The 22,049-nt window shown below is 38.5% G+C and overlaps 1 protein-coding gene across 1 annotated transcript in view; it reads left to right on the forward strand.

Annotated features, from left to right (window-relative positions):
* Positions 1 to 22,049, forward strand: part of AKAP11 (A-kinase anchoring protein 11) — a 35,815-nt gene that overhangs the window by 7,019 nt on the left and 6,747 nt on the right. The window contains exons 4-9 of the mRNA XM_068984275.1: positions 1,314 to 1,448; positions 6,247 to 6,511; positions 7,440 to 11,946; positions 14,856 to 15,011; positions 18,021 to 18,104; positions 18,885 to 18,931. Coding sequence (XP_068840376.1) covers positions 1,314 to 1,448; positions 6,247 to 6,511; positions 7,440 to 11,946; positions 14,856 to 15,011; positions 18,021 to 18,104; positions 18,885 to 18,931 — 5,194 coding nt within the window. The remainder of the gene's footprint in view (positions 1 to 1,313; positions 1,449 to 6,246; positions 6,512 to 7,439; positions 11,947 to 14,855; positions 15,012 to 18,020; positions 18,105 to 18,884; positions 18,932 to 22,049) is intronic.

Consider the following 22,049-nt stretch of genomic DNA (forward strand, 5'->3'; position numbering starts at 1 on the left):
GTTTCTGTTATGGAAAGCAGTTTTAGGTTAGGGAACCACAAAAGTCATTTATCTGAGAAGGTTGCAAACCACAGGCTAACTTTTTCTGCATCTGTCATAATGTAGAATGGAAGATTTATTTTTTATTTCAATGGTTTTTATAATCTAACTTCAACAGTCATATTCTTATGTTTTTAATTGAGAAAAGAGTTAAAATTGTTAAAGTAAGAATAAATTTGTAAAAAATAATGAAGAACCAATGTAAAAATTTTAGCCTGTTTGATTTAGGCAGGTGTTTATAGAGGGACTGACAGTTGAGATTAGGATCAGCAAAGGAAAGCTGCACACTTACGTGAAGAGGAGTTGAAGCTCGGGTAGATGTGATAGGGGTACTTTTTTTCCACCTTGTACTGCTTCTTAAAACTTGTGCTTGTCGTGTTTCGTTTTGTGTCAGTAAAACATCTAGCAGAAGCAGCAGCACTAGCACTGCACTGTTTGTAAAGATAACGCGTATCTGGTGATGAGAAAAGAAAACTTTGCTGTGTGTCTTGATCGTGCCCTTGCCTGCAGGAAATAGTCTAGACAAAGGGCACAGGAGAAGATATAGTTGCGAGAACGTAAGGCTGAAAAGACGTATCCAAAGTTATTTCTTTCATACTCCACTTCCTCTTTAAGAATGACTGATAAAACCAAGTTTACGAAGGAAAGTACTGTATGAATGGTCAGAGATGGTAATAATTCTTGCACTGAGCAAAACAGTTGCATAAAAGGGGCAAATGGAAAGAAAAACAGGCATTTTTCTTTACATCTTCATAAAATTTTCACTAAAGGGAGGAAAGGCAGAAAAATAGACTTGGATTATACAAATATGTAACTTAACCATCAAAGAAGTGTAAAAGCAAGAATCCCATTTGAGAAATTTCGTGGTTAAACTTGAGGACTCCAGGTTTGACATTTGCTGCTGAAAACTATTAAATGCCTCGTTGTTGTTGATATGTTAGATACCATGTAAAATCTTGTTGCAGTTGGTATCATTATGTTTAAAATGCTACAAAAATTGTCAATTTTAAAATATTTTAGTACATTTTATTTTTGAGTTTCCAAACAATCGATGGTGGTCAATAAACTGCAAGTGTTAGCTATTATGAACTGGAAAGTTTACTAACTAGTAGACTTTAGTGTGCTGCAGTCCACGGGGCTGCAAAGGGTCGGACATGATTGAGCAGTGAACAACAATGACAAGTAGACTTTATGATTTTAGTTCAGGGCCACAATATAAGGGACTTAAAGTGTTATGCTACAATGTTGTTTATTGTGTTATTGCTTTACATTAGGATTTGGCTGCAGTTTCTTTGGAACTCCCAGATCTTCTGAATTCACTGCACTTCTGCAGTCTAAATGAAAATGAAATTATTTGTATGAAGGATATAAATAAATCATCAGATATAAACAGTGATCCTCTAAACCAGGTAACTTTTATATATTATTTCTAATGAGTTTTTGTTGGCACATTTTATAAACGACTTAATTGAGCGTTGTTGTAGTTCACTCACTCAGTCCTGTCTGAATCTTCGCAACCCCATGGATTGCAGCATGTCAGACTCCCCTGGCCTCCATGATCTCCTGGAGTTTGCTCATATTCATGTCCATTGAGTTGGTGATGCCGTCTAACCATCTAGTTCTCTGCCTCCCACTTCTCCTTTTGCCTCAAGTCTTTCCCAGCATCAGGGTCTTTTCCAGCGAGTCAGCTCTTCACATCACGTGGCCAGAGTATTAGAGCTTCAGCCTTAGCATCAGTCCTTCCAGTGAATATTCAGGGTTGATTTCTTTTAGGACTGACTGGTTTGATCTCCTTGCTATGTGAGAGACTCTTAAGAGTCCACTCCAGCGCCAAATTAGAAAGCATCAGTTCTTCAGTGCTCAGCTTTCTTTTTGGTCCAGCTCTCACACCTGTATATGACTACTGGAAAAACCATAGCTTTAACTATATAGGCCTTTGTCAGCCAAGTACTATTTCTGCTATTTAATATGCTGTTTAGGTTGATCATTGCTTTCCTTCCAAGGAGCAAGCGTCTTTTAGTTTGATGCCTGCAGTCACTGTCTGCAGTGATTTTGGACCCAAGAAAATAAAATCTGTCACTACTTCCACCTTTTCCCTTTCTATTTGCCATCAAGTGATGGGACCAGATTCCATGAGTTTTTTTTCCATTGTTGAGTTTTAAGCCAGCTTTTTCACTCTCTGCTTTGACCATCTTCTGGGTTTGCCAGGTGGTGATAGTGGTAAAGAACCCTCCTGTCAACACAAGAGGCAAGAGACTCCGGTTCAACCCCGGATGGGAAGCTCCCGGGGAGGAGGGCATAGCAGTCCACTCCAATGTTCTTGCCTGGAGAATCCCATGGACAGAGGAGCCTGGCGGGCTACAGTCCATAGTTGCAAAGAGTTGGATACAACTGAGACTTAGCACCCACGCAAGAGATGCTTTTCTTTAGGTGCTCTTCACTTTCTGCCATTAAAGTGGTATCATCTGCACATTGAGGTTGTTGCTATTTCTCCTAACAGTCTTAATTCCAGCTTGTGGTTCATCCAGCCTGGAATTTGGCATAATGTGCTATGCATATAAGTTAAATAAGCAGGGTGTCAATGTGCAGCCTTGACGTATTCCTTTCACAGTTTTGAACCAATCACTTATTCCTTATCTGGTTCTTTTGCTTCTTGACCTGCATACAGGTTTCTCAGGAGACAAGTAAGGTGGTCTGGTGCTCCCATCTCTTCAAGAACTTTCCACAGTTTGTTGTGATCCACACAGTCAAAGGCTTTAGCGTAGTCAGTGAAGCAGAAGTAGATATTTTTCTGGAATTTCCTTGGTTTTTCCATGATCCAACAAATGTTGGCAGTTTGATCTCATGTTCCTCTGCCTTGTCTAAATCCAGCTTGTACATCTGGAAATTCTCAGTTCATGTGTTGCTGAGGCCTAGCTTGAAGGATTTTGAGCATAACCTTACTAGCATGTGAAATTAGTACAATTATCTGGTGTTTGAACATTCTTTGGCATTGCCCTTCTTTGGAATTGGAATGAAAACTGACCTTTTCCAGTCTTACGGCCACTGCTGCATTTTCCAAATTTGCTGGCATATTGAGTATAGCACTTCTATAGCATCATCTTTCAGATTTGAAACAGTTCAGCTGGAATTCCGTCACTTCCACCAGTTTTATTCATAGAAATGCTACCGAAGGCCCACTTGACTTCACACTCCAGGATATCTGACTCTAGGTGAGTGATTACACCATTGTGGTTATCTCGGTCATTAAGATCTCTTTTGTATAGTTCTTCTGTGTGTTCTTGCCACCTCTTAATATCTTCTGCTCCTATTAAGTCCATACCATTTCTGTCCTTTTTTGTGCCCTTTTGAAATGTTTGCTTAGTATCTTCAATTTTCTCGAAGAGATCTTTAGTCTTTCCGGTTCCGTTATTTTCCTCTGTTTCTTTGCATTGTTCATTTAAGGCCTTCTTATCTCTCTTGCTATGCTTTGGAACTCTGGTTTCAGTTGGGTATGTATTTCCCTTTCTTCTTTGCTTTTTGCTTCTCTTCCTTGCTCAACTATTTATAAAGCCTCATCAGACAACCACTGTGCCTTCTTGCATTTCTTTTTCTTTGGGATGGTTTTTGTTACTGCCTCCTGTATAGAGTGTTAAAAACCTCCTTCTATAGTTCTTCAGGCACTTTCTCTACCAGAGCTAATCCCTTGAATCTATTGATCACCTCTACTGTTTAATCATAAGGGATTTGATTCAGGTCATACCTTAATGGTCTAGTGGTTTTCCTTACTTTCTTCAGTTTAAGCCTGAATTTTTCAATAAGGAGCTGATGATCTGAGCCACAGTCAGCTCCATGTTTTGCTTTTGCTGACTATAGAGCTTCTCCATCTTTGGCTGCAGAGAACATAAGCAGTCTAATTTCGGTATTGACCATTTGGTGATGTCCATGTGTAGAGTTGTCTCTTGGGTTGTTGGAAAAGGGTGCTTGCTGTGACCAGCATGTTCTCTTGACAGAGCTCTGTTAGCCTTTGCCCTGCTTCATTTTGTACTCCCAAGGCCAAACTTGCCTGTTACTCTACTCTGGTTATCTCTTGACTTCCTACTTCTGTATTCCAATCCCCTATGATGAAAAGGACATCTTTTTTTTGGTGATAGTTCTAGAAGGTCTTGTAGGTCTTCATAGAACCAGTGAATTTCAGCTTCTTTGGCATTAATGGTTGGGGCATAGACTTGGATTACTGTGATGTTGAATGGTTTGCCTTGGAAGCGAACCAGAGTCATTCGATTATCTTTGAAGTTGCACCCAGTTACCGCGTTTCGAACTCTTTCATTGACTATGAGGGTTACTCCATTTCTTCTAAGGAATTCTTTCCCATAGTAGTAGATACAGTGGTCATCTGAATTAAATTCGCCAGTTGCTGTCTATTTCAGTTCACTGATTCCTAAGATGTTGATGTTCAATCTTGCCATCTCCTGTTTGACCACATCCGATTTACCTTGATTCATACACCTACATTTCAGATTCCTATGCAGTATTGTTCTTTATATATCTGACTTCACTTTCACCACTAGACAAATCTAAAACTGAGCACGTTTCCACTTTGGCCCCTGGTCTTCATTCTTTCTGGAGCTATTTGTAATTGCCCGCTCCTGTACCCCAGTAACATATTGGACACCTTCCGACCTGGGCAAGCTCATCTTCTGGTGTCATAACTTTTTCCTTTTTTATAGTGTTGCTGGGTTCTCTAGGCAAGATTATTGGAGTAGCTTGCCATTCCCTCCTCCAGTGGACCACGTTTTGTCAGAACTTTCAACTATGACCTGTCTTGGGTGGCCCAGCATGGCATGGCTCATAGCTTCATTGAGTTACATAAGCCACTTTGCCACAACAGGCTGCAATCCATGAAGAGGTTAATTTAGAGCATTAAACTTTAAAATGCTTGGGTAAAGTTTCTTTTTGTTTAATACCATCTCAAGGAAATATAATTCATAAGAAATCTAACTCATAAATCCTTGAACTCACTGAAGGATAAAATAATTTTGGTCATAGCTTTAAATTAGATTTTCCATGTGTGAAGCTCCATAAGTGGTATGTAAGACATATTAATTTTTTTCTGAAAATTGATTATTTCTGGATTTCTTGAATTTTTACCTATGTGTAAGTCATACAAAATTTTCCCTTTTCTTTCCACCTCCAAATTTATGTAAACATTGAGCTGTATCTTTTAAAGAATATACTTTAACTCATTTTCTGGTTTAAAAAATTTCATGTTAAATCAATACCTGAAGATGTGTTCTTTATTTATTTATAAGCAATAATGTCACCATTTCAGTGAGGTCATTAGTTTCATTAACATTGAACAATTAGTTCTTTACTAAGTGTTAATTTCTTGATAATGCATCAATCAAAAATGCATTGCATATTTTCCCTCCTAAAACTTGAATCAGTAGGTTTAAATTTAGGTTACTTATTCCTTCAAGTGTTATAGACTACTGTGTTTTTTATGAGATTTACAGATAAAAGTAGAACTGTACTCATTTCCTTCTTTAGATTCTTCATTTATATTTACTTTGTTTTATTTACTAGAAGAGGTGATCAGCTATTTTATCTCATTTCTAGTCTTTTGAACAAGTCATTTGTCAACATTTGTCTTTTAAAATAATATGTATGGGAAAATTCAGTTGACTTTTTATTTTTAATCGAAGCTATAAACCTTGGAAATTGAAATACTAGGAGAATTTAGGAGAAGGGAAGGGACAGTTCTTTTATACTAGAAGAGAATATATTATGCTGAAAGCTGCAGGAAAATGGGATACAGGAAGACTAAGACCTGGTTCCTGTCCTTAAGCAGTTAATAATATAGTTGGTGAACCAGGTGAATGATTAAGAAAAAGCACAGGGCTGTATAGTAATACAGGAAAGCATCATTGCCACAGAAATGGATGGCAAGTTCTTTTGACATTTAAGGAGATGTAATAGGTAGAATTTGAATACCTGGATAAGAGAAAGGTGAGAGAAGATACTGGAAAGTGAGAAGTGTTGCGGAGAAAAAATGAAGAAAATAATTAAACATTACAAAATCAGGCAGCCTTTTAGGATGCATGTGTTTCTTTTTTTTTCTTTTAAAATGGTATTGTGTTATTTCTGGACTTCATTTCCAGGTAATATGTCTTGTAAGTGTAGTATATTTTGAAATTAAAATTGTTACCATCTTTTATCTTTTCCCAGAGTCAACATCCTGGAATGCTTTGTGTCATGAGAGTGTCACCTACGTTACCAAGACTTAAAATTGATTTTATCTTTAGTCTCCTAAGTAAATACGCTACTGGCATAAGGTACACCCTGGACACATATTTGCATCACAAGCACCAACCTGAGGCCACCAATGAAGATGATGATGATACTAACCAGTCTGTATCTTCAATCGAAGATGACTTTGTCACTGCTTTTGAGCACTTAGAGGAGGAAGAGACTTCAAAGCCATATAATGATGGTTTGTTCTTCATTAGATTTTTTTCCTTGAAATAGAGAATTAACGTTTAAAGTTCAGTTTTAAAAGTTTTAAGACAGACTTGTTCAGTTGAAATTTATTTTGAAATTTGATCAAATTTAAGTATTGATATCTTTTTTTTTCTGATTGAGGAATTAACTTTCTCATGTCTTTTAAGATCATTGTTACCCACATCTATTGCTAGCTGGCAGGGTCACCTAAATATTAGTGTTTCTAACATGTGGTAGCATGCTAGATATTCCTTAGACCAGGTATTTCTAGATGTGGGGTAGAATGAGAATATTTTAGTAATGGGTAAACTCCAATACTTTGGCCACCTGATGCAAAGAGTTGACTCTTTAGAAAAGACCCTGATGCTGGGAAAGGTTGAGGACAGGAGGAGAAGGGGACGACAGAGGATGAGATGGTTAGATGGCATCACCGATGCAATGGACATGGGTTTGGGAGGACTCTGGGAGTTGGTGATGAACAGGGAGGCCTGGCATGCTATGGTTCATGGGGTCACAAAGAGTTGGACACAACTGAGCGATTGACTTGAACTGAATACTTGTTCTTAAGTACAACTTGAGATAAATCTGTTAATTCAGTGGTCCCCATCCTTTTTGGCACCAGGGGCTGGTTTCATGAAAAATAATTTTCCCATGGAACTAGGGCAGGAAGGGGATGGTTTCGGGATGATTCAAGTGCATTATATTCATTGTACACGTTATTTCTAGTATTATTATATCAGCTCCACCTCAGGTCATCAGGCATCACATCCTGGAGGTTGGGGATCCCTGTGTTAAAACGAAATAGTATAGACGATACTTATAATACAAATGAGTATTTCATGCTTCAAGTCTACTTATTCCCATTTATTTAAATCAATTAAAAAATTCTTTTCGAGAATAATCATTTTCTTTTCCTCTAGGATTAAACATAATTGCACCAAGGAGCCAGTGTGATGCTGCTTCACAGACTATTTCTGGTCACCATTTGGATACCCATGATTTCAGGGTTCTGGTTGGCTCTGAGCAGCAGAAGTCACTGGCTAAACCTTCAGCTTCTTTAATAAACATTCTGGGACATAAAAAACTGCCTCCAGTGAGAGCTTCAGTCACGACATCAGTCTCTGAACCATGGGTCCAGAGGAGTTTCTATAGGTCCTTTGCTGCTTCAGAGAAAGGTAGTGATGCCCAGAAACCGTTGTTCTCCTCTTCTCCTGCCTACTCGTCTGAATCAGAGTGCTCAAGTCCAAGTCCTGTTATTTTCTTGGATGAAGAAGGTTATCAAAAAAGTTTGAAAGCAAAACTTGAGTTACCTAAAATTCCTGTGACGAAAGATGATATTGAGGATTCAGACTCAGAAGTGAGTGAATTTTTTGATAGTTTTGATCAGTTTGATGAACTAGAACAAACTTTAGAGACTGCTTGTCCGTTTCTGAAAGATCTTGCTATAGGGAAGTCATCGCAAAAGAAAGGGCACAAGCATGAAAAATTGTGCTCTGTAACCACTACTATGAATCCTCAAAAATTCAAGTTTGATCGGCCAGCTCTCCCAGCTAACATTAGGAAGCCAACACCTCGTAAACCCGAATCCCCTTATAGTAACCTGTGTGACACCCCAGATTCTCCCCGCCCCGTGAAGGCCTCAGGGGAAGACAGTGGTTTGTTTAGTCCTATTCGATCCTCTGCTTTCAGTCCTCTTGGAGGCTGTACTCCAGCTGAATGCTTTTGCCAAACAGATACTGGTGGAGATAGGAGTCATGAAAATCCTGATTCTCTTTATTACACCTATGAAGATTATGCAAATAGCATTTCCTGTGAAGTTCTGGGCTCAGTTCTTCATAGCCAGCATACAAATGCAACATCCAACACTAATAGTATTAAAAAGGGAGAAAATAAAATGGTAGCTCTTCAGCATGGAAGCCTTGATCAAAAAAGTAAATCTAAAAATAAACCCTTAATGATTGATAGCATTCAGAAGTTTGCAGCAGATCTCGTGGAAAAAAGTTTTGGCAGTGCATTTAAAGACTTACAGAAGGGGGTCTCTTCATGTACCAATGCCTTATGCCAGTTAGCCATCAAGTTGACGTCATCCATTTTTCAAATGGCATTTAACGAACTGAGAAGGCAGCGTGCTTTTTCACTGAAAGAACAAGCCATTGGTGGCCTGGCTAGTTTTTTGGTGAGTGAGGCATTCTCAAATGCTTTAAAAGATCTACAATATGTAAAGAAACAGATCTTCACTAACACCGTCACTAGATTTGCTGCAGATCTCGCCGAAGAGCTTATTTTTGAAGGCATCATGGAAGTGTGTCAGTTCTCGTATCCTCCAACACCTGCATCTCTGCAGGGTCGGTCATTTCACTATGAAGACAGAGTGGTGAAGTCCTATGCAAGAGATCTGTCTGAATCTGTAATACAGGAAGCGTTCATTGAGCTGTCTCAGGTTGATGTTACCTTCACCACAAAGGCAGCAGTTAGCGTTTCCCCAGAAAACATCAAGTTCGTGAGCACAGAAGATGTAGTGTCAGCGACACAGACTTCTGTGTGTTCCCCTACTTCTAACAGTCAAACAGTTGTGGTAACAAAACCAGTGCAGGAGTATAAAAAGGAATACACAGTGCAGCAGGCCTTGTTCTGTACTTCAGGAATTGTTACTTCAATCCCAGTGCCCTTGGCAGGAAGTGCCCTTCTCCCATACCGTATTTCTTCTAATAGGTATCAGACAAAGTCTTATCCATCATGTGATGATAGTCATTTGAATGGTGGCCCTACCCTAGCAGGTGTTGCCACAAAAAGCAAAGAAGAGGAGCTAGCTTGTCTCAGGAATATTTGTTTACCTTCAGACCACAACTCCGGTAGCCAGAATGAGGTGAAACCAACTAGTGATGTTGTTGAAACAAAAAGCTCTTCAAAGTTAACAAATGATCCTGTCATTATTAGCGATTTTTCTGCTGCAATGGTGCATACGATAGTAAATGAAACTATAGATTCAGTGACATCTTCCAAAGTTGCAAAAACAGAAGAACACACAGATTGTTTAACTCAAACAGGAAAGGGAAAAACCCCTTCTTCGATCCCCTGCTGGGATCAAGCAACACTGCCACAGAGTGAGGCTAGCAAGAAGGACATGTTCGCCGATCAGTTATCTAAATCTATTATCAAACATTCCATAGATGAAAGCAAGTTAGTGATCCTAAATGTAGATAAAAATGTCCTCCACAAGAAAGACTTGCCTGTTCCTGGAGACGAGTCACAGACCTTGGAAGAGTTCCCCAAGTTTCTTGAAGCTCAAGATCATTTAACTCACTGTTCACTTTCAGAAGGAAAGGATTGTGTTCCAGGAGGTAAAGGTTCTGTGGCTCCTGGATTTTCTTTGGAGACACCACCACCTTGTCTGGCAGCAGCAGGCCAGAAAGCCGACCTGAAGGAAATTGCTAAGGATAAATCTGTGAAAAAGCAGAATTTGCATAATTCAGCCCTTGAGCCCTTGGCTTTTGGGCAGGAAAACTCTTTTCCCCATTCACATGCTTTCTCATCCACAGTGCTCAGCTGTGCAGATGGTTTGCACGTGGAAGAGAAACAGAAAATGAGAGATGGGAACGTAATACCTGACACCCCTCCATCAACTCCTCTGGTTCCATCCCAGGCTTCTTCTGAGTGGGATATCAAGAAGTTAACCAAAAAGCTTAAGGGGGAGTTAGCAAAAGAGTTTGCACCGGCCACACCACCGTCCACACCTCACAACTCGTCTGTAAGCAGTTTGTCTGAAAATGAACAAAATGCAATAGAAAAAGAAGAGTTCATGTTGAAGCTCATGCGGTCTCTCTCAGAAGAAGTTGAAAGTAGTGAAGGCGAAGAGCAGCCAGAGGTGGACGTGAAGTTGGAGCCAGCAGGGAAGAAAGTTCAGTTTGCAGACACGTTAGCGACACACATCGTTTCTCTTGCAACCGAAATGGCGGCTTCTCATTTGGATAATAAAGTGATTCAAGAAGCCAGGGTGAAAAGCCCTTGCTTAAATGTGCAGAGTCAAAGAAACCTGTCACCTGCTTTTTTAAATTGCTCAGATGAAAGCTTACAAGCATTATGTAGTTTTGCAGGGGATATGGCAGCAGAAGTCATTACGGAAGCTGAAAAAATAGCAAAAGTTAGGAGCTGTATGTTTTTCAGGAGGAAGAGGAACAGTTGTGTTGATGGTGACCAGGATTATAGATCAGAAGAGAAGTCGGATGTAGAGGCTGTAGCACACCCGGGAGGAGTAGATCCGTTTGTTCTTCCTTTACCACCAAGTTCTTGTCTGTCAGGTCTAACGTACAAGTATCCCAGCTGTGAAAGTGTGACAGATGAGTATGCAGGTCACATTATCCAAATACTAAAACAGGAAGGTGGTAATAGTGACTTAATAATGGACCAGTACGCCAACAGACTTGCCTATCGGTCCGTTAAGTCAGGATTGCAAGAAGCAGCTAAAACAGCCAAAGTGAAGTGCGGCTCCAAAATATTCCCTGTGCAGAGCTCACAGATGAAAACCAACGATGAACTGTTACTGTTTTTAAATAAAGAACACCAGCAAGAAGCAGATAAAAAAAGACAAAGCAGAAGTGGTGGAAGTTACCTTCATAAAAACCAGACTTGTGAGTGGACACGGGACACGTGCAGAAATGAGTGCTCAGAACTACATAGTTTTTCAACCTGTCTTGCTCACAGCATCACAAGAGATGTTACAAAAGAGCTGATGGCATCAACAGGTGGCTTGCCAAAATCGTTAACAGATTCTTGCCTTTATGAAAAAAACGCTTGTGACGAAGATACTGAGACTCATGTCGGGCCAGAGTTTCCCAAGTCTCTGCAGCCTTCTTCACAGAATCACAGATTTTCTCAGAGTACAGGCAGCTTGAGTGGGTGTGGCTATGGAGAGACTGTCATTCAAGCTATCGAGCAGTATGCTAACAAAGTTGTGGGCGACACTTTAGAGGTGGGTTTAGGATCTGCCGTCTTCCACGTGTCTGAAGCCACAAAAGCAGTTGATAGGATCACTTACGCAGAAACGCTGTCGCATCTGGTGGGTCAGGCTTGCCGATACTGTGACCGTAAAGAGCTCCATGACTGCACTGGAAATTCGTCTCCTCGCTTTCCCAGACCGGATTCACTTGCTGGTAGTAAGCCAGTTTCTCATTCACAGCTTAGCAGCTTCTATCAGAAATCTAGGATTTTTCATCTTGATGTCCCTCAAATTCACGTTAATCTCGATAAGAAGACAGTGCTTGCTCAGAAGATAGTTGCTGAAGCGATTGAAAAGGCAGAGAGAGAGCTGAGTAGTACCAGCCAGGCAGCCGACAGTGGGATCGGACAGGAAGGCGCCAGCTTTGCCGAGTGCCTCAGCACAGAGATACTGGCATCAGCAGTGGTCAGTGCTGGACAGGCCATCAGCAGGTAAGCTTCTGATTTCTTTTGGGTTTTGAAGTAAAGAGTTAACTTGATTATTTATGTCTTAGAAAGATGTTCAGAAAGATGTGATTCTTTTTAATCCTAAATGAACAAAAAGAAATACTCCCTATTACATTTGCATATCGTTGCTATCCTACCCGTTACCTTTCATAGACACTGTCTCATTATCCCCCAGCAGCCCTTTGAGGGAAGGAAGGTATGAACCATTTCCTCAATTGGAAGGTGAGGCTTAGAGTAGATAGTCACCTTGCCCAAGTTTACACAGCTGTAGAGTAGGTAAGGTTGAATCAAGGAAACAGCTGGAGAAGTTCATACAGCAAATACTGAGTATCACCATATTAATGTACCACTCTGAGATTATGTTTTTATTTCTGTTCACAGAGGTAAGTTTTCTTACAAAGAGCATAATTGAACGTGCCAGGCATCTCTGTCCATGGAATGTCCCAGCAAGAATACTGAAGTGGGTTGCCAGTTCCTTCTCCAGAGGGTCTTACCCACCTAGGGTTCTGTGTTGCAGGTGGATTCTTGACCAGTTGAGCCACCAAGGAGGCCCCGTGAAGAAAGCAGGCATTCTCTAACTAACCCCCTCCTGCCACCACTCCTCTGGATAAGCCGCCATCTAAGGGACAGCTCTCTGTGATAGTCCTACAGTGTTCTGTGTTTTAGAGGCCGTGCCTTGTGCTCAGTGGTCCTAACAGCTTAGTTCAGATGTTCACTTTTAGCCTTCTCTCTCCCTGGGAAAACATTAGGACTGACTGGTGTTATTAGTTTGTAGGATTATTTTTGTTAGTCTCATGGAAAGAGAAAATTTCTTGAGTTGAGGAATTTCATTGAGCCACATGGTAACCCAGGATATTTTAGTATCTTTTGTCAGTGCTGTGACAAGCACTGCCTCTTTTCTTGGCCATCTTAAGATAGGGAGATGCAGGGAGCTAGTGCTGGGGGTGGTGTGCAGTTTTGAAGAGGTAGCAGGAAGCAGCTCTGACAAAGTGTCATTGGAGCAGCGAGCCAAAGGTGAAGAGACAATAGCTAAGTGGGAATCAGGGAAATGGAGTTCCCAGCCAAGGTTAGTGGGACTGTGTATTGGGGAAACAGCAGAGAGGCTTGTGCGGCTGAGGTGGGTGAGCCAGGGAGAGCAGGAGCCCAGTGGAGGTCATGAGAGGTCATCATACCAGATGCATGTTAAAAGGGTTTGGACTCTTATTCTGATTGATGAGAAGCCACTGGAACATTTTGATCAGAAGACTAACACTTCCCCTCTTCATGCTTGAAAATATGGGGCAAGATTGGGGTATAGGGTTAAGAGGCACAAACTACTATGTGTAAAATAAGCAACAAGGGTAAATTTTATAGCATTGGGAAATAAATATAAGCCATTATTTTTTAATAACTTTAAATGGAATATAATCCTTAAACATACTGACTCACTGTGTTGTACACCTGAAACTAATAAAATAATGTAAATCAGTTCAGTTCAGTTGCTCAGTCGTGTCCAACTCATGAATCGCAGCACGCCAGGCCTCTCTGTCCATCACCAACTCCTGGAGTTCACTCAAACTCACGTCCATCGAATTGGTGATGCCATCCAGCCATCTCATCCTCTGTTGTCCCCTTCTCCTGCCCCCAACCCCTCCCAGCATCAGAGTCTTTTCCAGTGAGTCAACTCTTCACATGAGGTGGCCAAAGTACTGGAGTTTCAGCTTTAGCATCATTCCTTCCAAAGAACACCCAGGATTGATCTCCTTTAGGATGGACTGGTTGGATCTGCTTGCAGTCCAAGGGACTCTCAAGAGTCTTCTACAACACCACCGTTCAAAAGCATCAATTCTTTGGCACTCAGCTTTCTTCACAGTCCAGCTCTCACATCATACATGACTACTGGAAAAACCATAGCCTTGACTAGAGAGACCTTTGTTGGCAAAGTAACATCTCTGCTTTTGAATATGCTGTCTAGGTTGGTCATAACTTTCCTTCCAAGGAGTAAGCGTCTTTTAATTTCATGACTGCAATTACCATCTGCAGTGATTTTGGAGCCCCCCAAAATAAAGTCTGACACTGTTTCCACTGTTTCCCCATCTATTTCCCATGAAGTGATGGGACCAGATGCCGTGATCTTTGTTTTCTGAATGTTGAGCTTTAAGCCAGGTTTTTCACTCTCCTCTTTCACTTTCATCAAGAGGCTTTTTAGTTCTTCACTTTCTGCCGTAAGGGTGGTGTCATCTGCATATCTGTAAATCAACTACTTCAACACAAAGTTAAAACATCACTTTAAACTGTTAGTCAAGAATAAAATGTAGAAGGGGCATACACAGTAATTGAACAGAAAAGGGAATTTCTTGTGAAGATAGAATAAAACTATAAGTGTTTTTTCATTGAGGAAAAAAATGAGAGGGATTATGATCCATGCTCAGAATCTTGAAGAGATTTGGCTAGTCTGACTGTAGCCTCGATTGATAGTCCAGAATTCCTTGAACTACTTTTTTTTTGTTGTTCTTAAAGCCAGAAAAGGGGTAATTTTTGGTACAAATTAAAATACTGTTTACAAAGCAGATGTGGCAGACTTAGGAACTTGTGCTCCGTCATAGTGTCCCAGCTGAAAATATGAACTGCTTTGAAGAGAATCTAAATAAGTGCTGTGCTTGGGATGGCCCCATAATAGACGAACAGAGTAGGTTAGGAATATCAGTGGGTATCTCAGTTAATTTTGAAATTAATACGCTCTCCTGCCAAGTCTCTTTATTAGCAGACCCAAACTAAGGGTTAGATTGACCACTGGTCTAACTCTGAAGGTCCCGTTTCTTGTTTTTGTCATCGTTATCATCAAATGGATATTCCTATTAATAATACAACTCAGAACCTGATGCTTTTGGACTTATTTTCTTTGTTTTTTCTAGTCCAAAAGAAACAGAAGACTTTCAGTCGGCTGAGTCTCTTGGTAGCCAGCAGATGCATCTCAGTATTGGTGAGGACAGTACTGGAAGCTGGTCCAACTTAAGTTTTGAAGATGAACACCAGGATGAAAGCAGTAGTTTTCACCATCTAAGTGAAAGGTAACTGTGATTTTGAACGTAATTGCATAGTTTAGGTACTCAGACTCCTCAGAAATAAGTTCCAAATTTATACTGAATTTGATTTTAAAATTCTGAATTTGTAAACCTAACCATTATTATCAAAGTGTATTTTGTTCCAACATTATTTCTAATGGTTTGACATTTATTAAATATAGTAATTAGCTGGACTAATTTTCTTTGTGCCAATAATTGAAAAATATGTCATACATTTGATTTTCTATGCTTCATGCTGTACTTGGCTTTCTCATGAACTTTGAGAAAATTTTCTTTCTCACTTTAAAGGACAGGAAAAAGAATAATTATCTGTAAAAGGCATCAAAATGGTCCTGTAATTGTTTTGATATTATAGTAGTATTTTTCTAGGGGAAGGATTCCTTATTTGTCCATTCAGGATCACTGTAACTTGAGCAGTTATACTCGAATGACTGAAAATACATAAACTCATTACAAAAATACAGTATGATATAACAGAAGGCACTTCGTGTATCATTCTCTCAGTTAACCTTGTTCCTAAAAGCAGTTTTAGAATATTTTATTAATTATAATAGAATTATTTCTTTTATTCCTAATGCTGTACAGGCCTTCCTGAGTAACCTATAAAATGTTACAAAATCTTTATTCACATTAAGTGATACTTGGAAATAGTAAACACTGACCATAGCTGAGCCTAGGGAGAGGAAGGGGTTTTGGGCACTTGTAGAAAGGACCCTGTGAAGCTTCTGCAGAACAGGCCCTTGGAATGCCCTTACCAGGAGGAGGAGGGAAGAGGGGATGACGAAGCAGAAGGAAAGGAAATGGCTTTTCAGCTGTTAGAACACATCATCTCAAAGTACTTGGTTTGATGCTTGGATTAACCAGTGAGTGTTAATATTTTTATATTTTTATTGTCATAGTTTTTAAAATGTGACACAAGCCACCAATATTTTACAAAATTTAAATCCAGAAAAGGCAGTCTTTAAAACTAGTAGTAGGAAGTGGGGTAATATCACAGATTATCATTTGCTCCTCTCCATACCTTTAGAATGTTTACACTTAAATTCTTCTCTCACTTTGAGAAACAGGCTTCTAGAATTTCAGTGGAGTTAACATTGTTGCTTATGAAATCCTGGTGTTAAAATGGGAGAACTTAGAGGCTAGTGGCCATAAAAGGGCTGTAGCTGGTTGAATGACTCAATATGGAATGCTGTCCAGTATGATGAAAAGAAGGGAAGTGCCTACCAGGGTCAGCCGTTGGTTCTTCCTCTTTAGCATTATTTTATCAGTGGTGTAGAACACTCATTATTTGTGAGTGACTCAAAACAGAGATGAAAAGGTAATCCTGTTAACAGAACCAGAGTTCAGAAAGACCAAATCAGGCTGAGGCTAAACCAGTTGTGTTTAACATGAGTAAATATCTTTAGGTTCAGAAAATTAATTACTTGAATGGGAAAAACCTGACCTGATAGCATTTTGTCCAGGAAAAAAAAAACCTGTGGTTTAATTGACCATAGAATTAATAAGAACTAACAGTACTGTGTGAATAAGTTTCCGGCACAAAGAAAAACTTAGTGGGGCTCATCCGGGGTTGGTGGTGTGCTTGCCTCCTAGAGATTAAGATTTGCTGGGTCATTGGCAGTCCCAAGATTCTGCATGCTTGATAAGTGCCTCAGATGATTTTAAAGCAGGTGTTTCAGAGACCACACTTAAGATACATGACTTTAGTGTAGAAATGGGTAAAACTTTTAATTTTGTTATTTTTTTTGTGCTTAGTTAACCATTCTATTAATAGAAGTAAATTATGGTGTTTGAGATCATTTATTTTCTCTCTCTTTGGCTCACAGCTGTCTAACCATTCTGTATTTCCATATTTTCTCGTTTTTGGTTTGTCTGTCACCAGACTATGTAGGCAAAACTGGCTGGTTTCATGGTTTTACACTAGGGCTATATTTGTTTGAATGTAATGTTGAAAAGACACTGATCAGTTTTAATTTTTATGTAATGCATTATGGTTTGTGACAGTTGAATAGTGCTAATATGTACCTGTTAATTATTGAAATAGCCTGGAAACTCTTTAGAACTTTTAAATAATCAGCCCCTTTTCGGTAACCATATCAACATTTACTGATGCATAAAAGATGATTTTATGTTAATTCATTTTTAGAACCCAAATTTTCTATTGTGTAAATATTTTTATAATTGTCTAGCCTACAGCTGCTTATCACTGCAAACTAATGTGCTTACTAATTATTTTAATGATAAGAATTTTTAAAAATTGCATGTTTAGATTTTAATCTGAAAAACTGAATTTAGTTTTGTTTCCGAACACAGTTGCTTTTTGTGTCCTGTCGCTTTGCTGCACTTGTAGAACGTAGTTGCTTTCTTCTTTTGATTAGGCAGTGTAAGAAGGTATCGGTGAGGTGTTAGTGACTGGCTGATCTGTCAAGTGTAATGCTTGATTAGACCTTGGCTATGCAATATTCTGAAGAAAATGTACATTATTTGCCACCTGCTGAATTATACATAATGTATGAAATAAAGATAATTGACATAATAATGAGTATCTTAAAATCAGAAGATGTGTTTTCTCCCCGTAGTTAGACGAAGTCTTTTGGGACTGTGTTTCAGTGTTTTCCTTCTCATCCTTTCCCCATCCTCCTTCCCTGCCCTGGCCGTCACTGTGTGACATTAATTTCCTTGTGAAACTTTTTTGTTCTTCCATTCATTTACTGTCCTAAAAGTCACTGTCTGAATCTGTAAAATAAATATAAATTTAGGATACTTTTCATGAACTGCTGAGGACAAGTAAGAAAACTCCCTAATCTCTGAAGCTGTCGAACACCTCAATATAGTAGCAACGATGGTCTTCACATAACTCCACGGATGCTGTGCCCACTGAGGCAGCTTCAGAACATCCTCAGTTATCAGTGATGGACGCCGTTCCAAAGAAAACCAGGCTTGTTTTTACCATTCATTTTCTAGTTCAGCTCTGTTCTTTTCTTCCTCTGGCAGTAATGGTAACAGCAGTAGCTGGAGCAGTCTTGGTTTAGAAGGAGATTTGTGTGAGGACAATTTATCCTTTCCAACATCAGACAGGTTGGTCCAGTCCAGAAATCTAAACACTGATGAGTCTTTCACCACTAATGCATGATATCATATTCTTAAAAGAATGTGGGTTAGAGTGCCAACATTTATCAACCTGCTTTTCTCCTATATTTCACATGATTCTGCTTGATAAATTTACATCTAATGAAAAAATTCAACTCTGCTAAGATACGACTGACACCTAATTGCAAAATGTGTTACTTTTATGCATGTGTTGCACTGCTTGCTATTTTTCATTCTACCAATTACTGTTTCATTAAAAAGAGCTTGCTTCCTACAGGATTTCTGTTGCTTTGTTTTTTTTGTTTGTTTGTTTCTGTATATAGTTTCATTCCATTTATAAGAAAAGTATAGGAAAAAATGTGTTTTTAACTGTTAAAAATATACAAATGGCATCAACCGAAGCACTAATAAATAATTATTCATGGCATTCTGTGATATTCAAATGCTGTGTTATCTAAAACCAAATTAGCATATTTTGGCTTTAAATTATTTTAAATTTTATTATATAATTACTTGACACTCTGTATATCATGGTCAGGTGGAAATTCTGTTACTGATAACTTCCTTTTAGGCATCATTGGCACTTGAGATTTTAACATGAAATGGTGTGAGAAGCAAAGCTTCCTTTTTTTTGTCATTTCTCCCCCTTTTAAATGTCATATGTCATATTGTAACATTCATTTTTTGGTCACATTTTAAGAATTGGCTTTAATACCATTATTAATTAAAGCTTTTTTTTTTTTAACTGCTTTTGCTTCATTTGGTAAGTGATGGGCCAGATGATGAAGAAGAGGAGCATCAGACTGATGAAGAAGGTAACTGGCTGTTTGTTTTTTAAAGTGTTTGCCTGTTTTTTGTATAAGGTATAAAGTTCTTTAGGAAAGTCTAATGTTTGTGCATTTTCATCAAATAGGCACTGTATTATTGCTGAGTTATCAGGGTTTTACATGACAAAACATTCTTTTCTGTTTAAATTCATTAATTTATTTGCCATTTTACTAGACTTGGAACATTCAAACAATACAAACATACCAAAAAAAAGACATTTATAAGAATCTATATGGAGCCCTATCAGATGGGAAATACTGAAGACTGTTAATAATAACAGAAAAAAATCATTTTATAATTCCATAATGGTGTTTTTTTCCCCTTCCCTTTTGGTTATTAATGTCTTTTGAGATCCCTTCAACACATTATTACTCATTTAAACTATTCAGTGTAACTTGAAATTATTTATTAGGACAAATGATTTATTTTTAAATTGTTTTCTATTAAAATTACAGAAGTTTGCAATTAGAGTAGACCCAGGAGAAGTTCTTGTCTACATTTCTTATTACACAGATAATAAAGGAATTGAAGAAATATTCCAAATCAGAGTATTCTTGAACTAATCTATCCAGTGTCAGATCTTTTGCTGAGCAGCTTGTGTTATTTGATTGTTAAACTAAAAGGAAGCATACTCATCAGTATAAAGACCAAACTACATTAAAAGAAGTATTCAGTTATTTGAGGGAGAAGTTTATAAGTCTCTTCATATAATTATTTTGTTTAAAATATAAAATTCTTAATGTTATGAGATATAATTATTATAATTATCACATCAGTTTGTTTTCCTTTCAAACTAGTTATTTCTAGAATTAGTGCTTGATGTCAGTCTTATAAAAATCAATAAATAAAAGATATTTTTAAACCAGTTCTCCATTTCATTAATTCCAGTCTTACACTCACACATATATTTGAAGAAAATACTCATTCCTTCCGTTAATGATCATGGTTCCAAATGTGTAAATACTAGAGTTCTGGAATGTGATTTGTAATTCTTAATTAAATATATTAGAATGTCTTAAGCGAATCTCAAAAACTTCTCACTTTGAAATTGAGTTTTCATTATATTTAGATGGGTGTTGAGTTTTTTTTCAAAAATCTTAATTTTCCTTTATTTCTGAAAATACCAATAATGTCTTCTATAGAGTGGCATGAAAGAATATTCATATTTAGACATTAGTTTTTGAACCAGTGATTCTTTAATCATCTCTTCAGAAATAGGCAAACAGAAAATTGTAGGAACAAATTTCTTAAAATGTACTTTCCACCTGGGTTTCCAGTAAGTTTTATTACCAATTGTATTTTTTTAATTTAGAAAGGTCATGTATCAATTTTGAGTCCAAATCCTCAAACCTAAGATTATTATTTAGTTATAAAACTACTCCTTAGTAGCCATTTTTCATACAGGGTTTCTGGAAGTAAGTTTTTTTTTCTGATGAGTTACACTTCTGATATAAAGTAGGTGTGAAAAGGGAAAGTAACAGTGAAAGTCACTCAGTCGTGTCCGACTGTTTGAGACCGCATGGATTATACAGTCCATGGAATTCTCCAGGCTTGAATACTGAAGTGGGTAGCCTTTCTTCTCCAGGGGGATTGGGTAGTATTTTTAGTTTTTGTTAGTATTTGTTTGTTTATACTTAGTTGCTCAGTCATGCCCAACTCTTTGCAACCCCATGAACTGTTGCACACTAGGCTCCTCTGTCCCTGGGATTCTCCAGGCAACAATAGTGGAGTGGGTTCCATCCCCTCCTCTGGGGATCTTCTCAACCCAGGGATCGAACCCGAGTTTCCCACATTGCAGGCAGATCCTTTACCATCTGAGCCAGCCAGGGAAGAATATTTGCTTTATTTTTTGCTGAGTGAAAACAATTCAGAATTATGGAAATCCTAAGGCAGCAAGCTTTATTTATTTATTTATTTATTTTTGTTTGTAGTTGCAGGATGTCAATTCTTTCTCTTTTCACTAGAGTTGAATGACCTCTCTTAGAGATCACTCTTAGGCAACCAGACACCCTGAACTGAAAAATCAAGTGGTACAGAGAACCTTTCAACTCCATGACCTCTGCAGAATTTATAGAATGGTCCAAAGACTATGATACTGTTGTGTGCCAGACCCATTTTTGAGAATCAGAGTGCGGAAAGGAAGGAAATGATAATACATTTATTTTAAGAGAATAGCAGGAACCAATTTTTTTAAATGAAAAATCTTACAGGTCAGTAGGAACCCTAAAAATTAGTAGTGGTCTAAAATGCCCTGCCAACTGTAAAAAACAAAAACAGGGACATTCACCAGCAAATGTCCATTACTGGTGCAAATTGGTGCGGTGTATGCCTGCATGCCCCCCTGCCTGCCTCTTGTGGGGGAGGCCCGGGCCTCAGCACTGCTGGTTGCTCAGCCACCACTAAGCAGCGGTATTCAACACAGGATATTGGTTTAGTTTTATAGTCAACAGAGATTCATCTTTTTTTATGTTGAAAACATAGTTTTTATTTAAAAAAACAAAACAAAACTTGAGAACAGTATCTCCTACCACTGTCCCTGGTTTGGTTTTGTGGATGTAAGTGGTTGTATATGACTCCCCCCTCCACCCCCCCATATTTTGCCTGAAAAGTGAAGTGATTAAGAGCATGGAACTGGATTGCCAATGTTAATATCCTGACTCAGCTGTGTCCCAGCTGTGAGACTCTTGGTCTGTCTCTACCCCTGATCCCTAACCTGTAAAATGGGATGGTTGTGGTTCCCTCCTCCTAGGGTGCTTGTGATGGGTGAGGGAGTTAGTGTGTCTAAAGAGCTTAGGTCAGCACTTACGCTATAATATGTGTGATCCAAGTATTCACTTTTCTTAGTTCAGAAAGCTTTCTGAAAGTCCATTTAATATATTTATTTGTGTTTTGATTGTAATTGTAGCATTTTAGTTTTATTTGCTATACCTATGGATTATATTTTGACATAAATTATGGCATTTGTGAATTGCCAGTTGAATTCAGTGCCTCAGAATAGAGTTTTGCATTGTGTTGTCACAGATGATCAACCTATTTTTTTATTTTAGCATTATTTTGCCCTTTCAAAGTAATGGTTTAGTTGGTGTTACAGTGCAGTTAAGAAAA

Source organism: Capricornis sumatraensis, chromosome 12, assembly GCF_032405125.1.
Source record: "Capricornis sumatraensis isolate serow.1 chromosome 12, serow.2, whole genome shotgun sequence".
Taxonomy (NCBI): Eukaryota; Metazoa; Chordata; class Mammalia; order Artiodactyla; family Bovidae; genus Capricornis; species Capricornis sumatraensis.